This window comes from Lissotriton helveticus, chromosome 5_1, assembly GCF_964261635.1.
Source record: "Lissotriton helveticus chromosome 5_1, aLisHel1.1, whole genome shotgun sequence".
NCBI classification, from domain to species: domain Eukaryota; kingdom Metazoa; phylum Chordata; class Amphibia; order Caudata; family Salamandridae; genus Lissotriton; species Lissotriton helveticus.
Window position 1 is genome coordinate 75,910,363 of NC_136065.1, and position 6,000 is coordinate 75,916,362.

The 6,000-nt window shown below is 43.6% G+C and overlaps 1 protein-coding gene across 1 annotated transcript in view; it reads left to right on the top strand.

Annotated features, from left to right (window-relative positions):
* The window catches only part of MDC1 (mediator of DNA damage checkpoint 1), a 189,223-nt gene extending 185,318 nt beyond the window's left edge, over positions 1 to 3,905 (top strand). Inside the window, exons 16-17 of the mRNA XM_078641729.1 lie at positions 2,133 to 2,243; positions 3,484 to 3,905. Coding sequence (XP_078497855.1) covers positions 2,133 to 2,243; positions 3,484 to 3,729 — 357 coding nt within the window. The 3' untranslated portion in view covers positions 3,730 to 3,905. The remainder of the gene's footprint in view (positions 1 to 2,132; positions 2,244 to 3,483) is intronic.
* The last annotated feature ends 2,095 nt before the right edge of the window (positions 3,906 to 6,000 follow it).

Here is a 6,000-nt window from a genome sequence, read left to right on the forward strand (position 1 = left end):
CGACATGATAGTCATGAGGAGGGACTAGCAAGCCTAAAACCAATCGGAAGGCAGCATTTAGGACCTAAGCCAATTAAAAAGATGGGGGAGAGTGGGCAGAGCTTCCACAAAGCTTCCATACTATACTGAATACTTACTGCATGCCTCACAAAGCGAGCAGCGCGTGCGCTGCAATGCTAGACTCCACCTAATAAAAACTTTTGGGGGCGTTTGGGCCAGCCACAACCACAACCCAGGAACCCGTGGTTGACAATCGCACATCTGATCAGCCCAAACTATTTTCATTTACGAACAAATAAATTGTATTCCCTACAGAATTCCTCCTGACATGAGGGATCATTTTACAAGATATGTAAGTAAATCCTCAAATGTTCGCTGCTTAGATACTCACAATCATATGATAAAACCCAAATCCTCACAATATCTCTCTCCACCACTTAAATAAATTCAGCTCATGGCAAAACCATTAATACAGTATAGGGAGAAGCCCTCTCCTTCGTCATCAAATAGCTAAAACCAACTATTCTGCAGACAATCTAGCTTCCATTATGCTCATAGAGTACTTTCATATATTGTAGAGACCACATGGTGTAACATGGTCAACACATATATCATCTTCTTGTATTCTTTAAACACTGACAAAATACTACCTATTCCTGCTGGACCTGTCGGTGGCATTTGATACAGTTGATTATTGCAGGGTTCTTCACACCAGGGAACACCTGAAGGGAATTAAAGTTCCTCTCCAAACAGCCAGTGGTCAGACTGGGGGATTCCATCTTGTATGACACCAGACTGTCCTGTGTGGTACATCCTCTCACTGGTGCTTATATCTGGAGCCTTATAGTCTGGTCCGTGGGAGGGCGGGAGTATATTTCCACCAATACACACATGGCATGCAGAAATACCTTCAATTAGAACATTGGAATGTGAAGAGTTCCATTGAAGACAACAGAGTGGCACACGGCCAGTATTGCCTGGTATAGCCCTTTTGCTCCAACATTCCAATGTTTTTCTTTCTGTTTCTCTCTGTTTAATTTAGAATGTCCTGTCCTCAATGGGTGTAATGTCCTAATAGCCTTATAGTTCTTCTGCGTCAGGCCGTACCGACTTTTAACACCTTCAATGCTAAGGCAATTCCCGCTGGGTGCTGAAAAGTCAGATTTATCATTGTTCATGACAAGGTCAGCTCGTCATAAGCACAGCTCCAGTGCTCCAGTGCTCCAGTGACGAGCTGACCTTGTCATGAGCATGGAAGAGGTTAAAGGCCCTAGCCCTTGATATAGGCCCTGACACATGTCTCAGGCCTACAGCTCTGTAACCGGGCCATTAACAACCAGTATAACACTTGGATGTGGGCTATAATAACCATCCTAGTGAATATATCTGTGTAGCGTGTACATTTCAGTGCACTTCAATTCTGGGTGGTGGAAAACATCCTTGTACTTAAGCCATACAAAAAAGAGTTGCTGCTGTTCTCTCCCTAGAACAAATACAAACTAGATCTCACCCTGTTAGAACCACAGGATTTCGATGGCTTATCCCCATAGCCAAAGAACTTGATCAGGCAGACCGACTTTGTCTTTCTCCCGCTTACATCAGGCATTAGCTGTTCGCATGCTACAAATCATATCCATATGGGCTTAATAGCTAATCATTGTAGACCACGAATTTGACTCTTGTTTGTACTTGTGTTAACTTACAAGTGATAGATCTACAGACTCTTGCTTAGCTTGGAACTAAACTAAAGGCAACATCTTTAGCATGTTATAAAAACAAGGGAATGTATAACATTTATTTGGCCATATAATTCAGTAAGTAAGTCCTTTTATATTCATACTGTTCTACACATTAATCCTTTGTTTTAAGATGTTGGTGAGTGATCAGCCTAGACTTTGTGACCAAGTCTTTTTAATATACATATCTCTGTGTATGAAGCTTCTGATCTCAAGCCCTACCCCTGAGTTTGATTATCAGAGCGTGTTTGTCAGGAGCCATGCTAGAATTTACCTTGTCTTCCTCGTCCCCTATTTCAGTGTACATTAGATTTATTTGTGGCCCATGGAGTAACTGTCAGGGAACCTGCAACTCTTGTACCGAACTCACCGCTGTGTCCCTTGTTCCGTGTCTAGGGGTATGAGATCCACGTTACACCCTCTGTGAAGCCAGAGCCGGAGTACATGCAGGACATCATCCAGTGCAGCGGAGCCACATTCCTGCCCAGGATGCCCAAAGAGTACAAGGTGAGGTGGTCTGGGAAACACTTAGCAGGGCTTGAAAACCTGCTGCGAGGTGTTAGCACTATACGCTTATTGAAAGTCTATAATCCCACGGCTGACCCTTTGCATGTATTACTGTACATAGGAATGAACTGTTTGATCGAGTTGGAATATGGAATTTCATTATTTTGCTCATAGGATGAATTTGGGAGTGTCGTTCTTTCACCACATTCCGAGTGCCTGCTGTGTTTACCGCTGTGGCAAATGTTGTTCTTTTGGGCTATCCTTCCTTTCATTCTACCGTATTAACGTTATGGTTGCTGTTATTTGCCATCTTTATATTTCCAGTTTCCAAAGGTAGCCGTACGTTTTGCAGTCTGGACGTAGGTTTCCCAACCTTTACAAGGTTCTGGAGTCTGATTCTGTTTGTGGAGATGTGTGGTCACTCGAGTGAATGAGGGATCTGATTTAGGTAATTGTCTCTGGATTAATGGAATAGTTCAAGGCAATAGGCGGCCAGCTCACTCTACAAGCTGAAATGAATGCCAATAATAAAGCTGTGTTCCATGTAGTGAGGACTGAATGCTTGGGCTGTGGGTGGGAACGCCATGATAATTAATCTTCTATGCACGAAGCTCCTGTGAGTTTGTAATGTATGCTTTAATCAAAAGTGAGAAGGAGAGGAGTGGTCTGTCTGAATTATGCACCGCGAAGCAGCTAGCATCTCCAGCGCCTTGAGACCCTCACAATTGATTTGCCGCCCTTTATAAATTGATAACCTCCCATAACATATAGCAGAATTGAAAAGGCTCTGCAAACATAGAACCTAGTCCTACAATAATGATTGGGGTAAAAGCAATTTCCACCTGTTCAAAAGGATGCAAACCTTCACCCACCAACCTAGGTGGCATGCTTCATTATCCAATTAATCCTCAGCCCGACTCCATTTCTGGGATTCGGTGTGTGCCGTCCTACAAAAAATATTCACAAACAAATTAAGCATTCAGAAAGCTAAAAGGTGAGAAGCCAATGGCAGATCCAGCAGCATTGCCAATGCTTGTTTATTATTTGTCACCAGAAAGAAATGTGGTATCCGGTCTGTAAATTATATTGTAGCCCTAACTTGGATAGTGAATGGTCTGCCGTGGGTTTTGTGTTACTGAAATGTATACCAGCATCATATGTTCATGGTCGTAGAGCGCCCAGGAGCGACGCGATCACCTCTCGTCTTCATCTTATCATGACCTGCTTTCTATCATTCCAGGATAAGAGGGTGATTGTCTCCTGCTCGCAAGACCTCGCTAAGTGCAAACCTGCTCTGAGTGCTTCCCTTCCAATCACAAACTCTGAGTTCATCCTCACAGGGATCCTACAACAGGTCGCCGATGTGGATGCCTTTCGTCTTGAGGGCACTGCTTCTGTGGAGCAAGCCAGCAAGCCACAAGGTGGCAAGAGAGCATCCGCCAATTGTAGTACCCCACCTCCTGCCGCCACAAAACGACGGCGCTGAAGGCGTTTCGCAAGAGATCTACCAATGGGTGTTCTTTTGCAACTGTGCATTGACGAGCGCCCCATGGAACAGTCTGTAATCAGTGCAGAGGAAACCCTGCAGAGAGGACTAATAACGTGTTGTTTATATGTTCTTTTATTGCCTTGTACATAATAAATATGCCTTTTGGAAAGATGGTAATGTAAGTATCTTTTAAAGCCACATGGGAAAAAAAACCTATATTTTTACCTTGTAACAGGAATGGAAAGGAACTTGTGCATTAAGTTAACCCTCTTGGCTTGATCTGTAGGGTGGGAGCTCAGTCCCACTTTTCTCTCTGCCTAAAGAGATGGAGGATGAGAAGTCTGCAGTCTCTGTGCAATGTGTTAACTGGTATAAGGCTGTAAGTTTCTAGACTGATGATACCATGCACGATGTGTCTGCTTCCCCAGCATTCTTTGATTCACATGCTTCTGAATTATTGTCCATATTTGGATGGAAAACCGTGGTATAATTATTATTTTTTTTAACGAAAAAAAGCTTTAAATGCATACGCTTAGATCAACAAGTTATGTAATCATGTTTTCTGTTCGTCCACTCAGGTGAATAGTCTTAAGTTCCACCCAATGCCATCTTCAGAATTCTGCCTGCATAATAAAGGATAGGAAATACTCAAGTTTACTCTTGATCTCTTCAGTGTTTTTGTTCAACTGCAAAAATGTATTAAAGGGTAAAAAGAACTGCAGGTTTATCCTGTTATACTTTCACAGCTACAGAAGAATTTCTCAGGACCTTTCTAATTGCAGGAGCCAACTGGACCTCAAATAAAATGCATATTATTGGTCTTTTGCCAGAACAGGTTGAAAGGTTAAACTGCAAGGTCTGGAACTGTGCTTAATTTGTATAAAATTAAGTGCCAGGGCCCTTCTCGGAAGGCCATAGCTGCCTGCACCGCCCATTATCCCTTCCAGCACAGCCAATAGCAGTACTAATTCAACTACCGACTGTTCTGCGCAGCAAACACACCTCCTACTGCAGACAAGACAGTCGTAGTATCCCAGCTTGCAGGGGCAGAGGCAGCACAAAAGAGGAACAACACACACTTTGAAGTGACCCCGTGTCATCTGCCCACCTACACAGAACAGCAGTAGGGGCAGAATTGGAGGATTCCTTTGTGGATGGCAAAGATCACCTTGGACAAGTGGAGTTTGAATGTTTTAGAGCATGGATACTGCATAGAACTGCAATGAACACCCCCGAACATAAGGCCATGGCCTTGCAGAAAAGAGGGCGTGTGCCTAATGCAGGAAGTAAAGAACCTCATCAACAAAAATGCAACAGAAAAAGTACGAAGAGGACAAGGAGTTTCTTCAATGTATTTCTTGGTACCAGAGGTGGACAGCACCCCAAGACCTATCCTATATAAGTGCACCTTCAACAAGTTCCTACAGTTACAAAAATTCAAGATGGTGACATTGCAGGAAGTCGTACCATGCCTGCAGCAAGGGGCCTACATGGCAATAATAGACCTCAAAGACTCCTACCTCCATGTTTCAATGAACAACAAACACAAAAAATTCCTGAGGTTAGTGGTCGAGGGGACGCATTATCACAAAGTGCATGACGGTAATCGCGATACACCTTCGAAGACAAAGAATCCATGTCTACCCTTACCTGGACGACCGGCTGGTAAAAGCGGGATCATTCAGACCGTGCAAGAGGAATGCTATGCAAACACTGCACAACCTGGGATTCACCATAAACAAAACAAATATCATCTCCAACTCCACAAAGGGAATAATCTTCGTAGATGGTTCTTAAAACTCAACAAAACCCAATGCATTTCCAATTACAAGAGACCAGTGACTCTACCAGAAGAGACTGTCTCTGATCATGAGCACAGTCCGGAAAATAATTTGGATAATGGCATCCTGCATCCCACTCGTACCACACGCCTAACTACACGTGGGACCTCACCTGGCGGTACTACAAGCACAATGGTCACAGGCGACTGGAAGCTAGGAGAATCCGGTGGTTGTAACTGTATAAGTATAGAAGGAGTAGAACACAAGAGACATCAGAGTGGTGAAACCCTCGAAAAACCCAACCCCTTGCGTTGACCATCATTAGAGATGCATGCCACACAGGGTGAGGAGCACCCAAGGGAAAACCGAATATTCAAGGCACATGAAAATCTGAGGAAGCAGTGAAGCACATACATTTCCTTGAACTAAAAACAGTTTTCCTGGTGTGGAAAGCCTTTCAAAAAAGCCTTCCCAAAAAACCATCAAG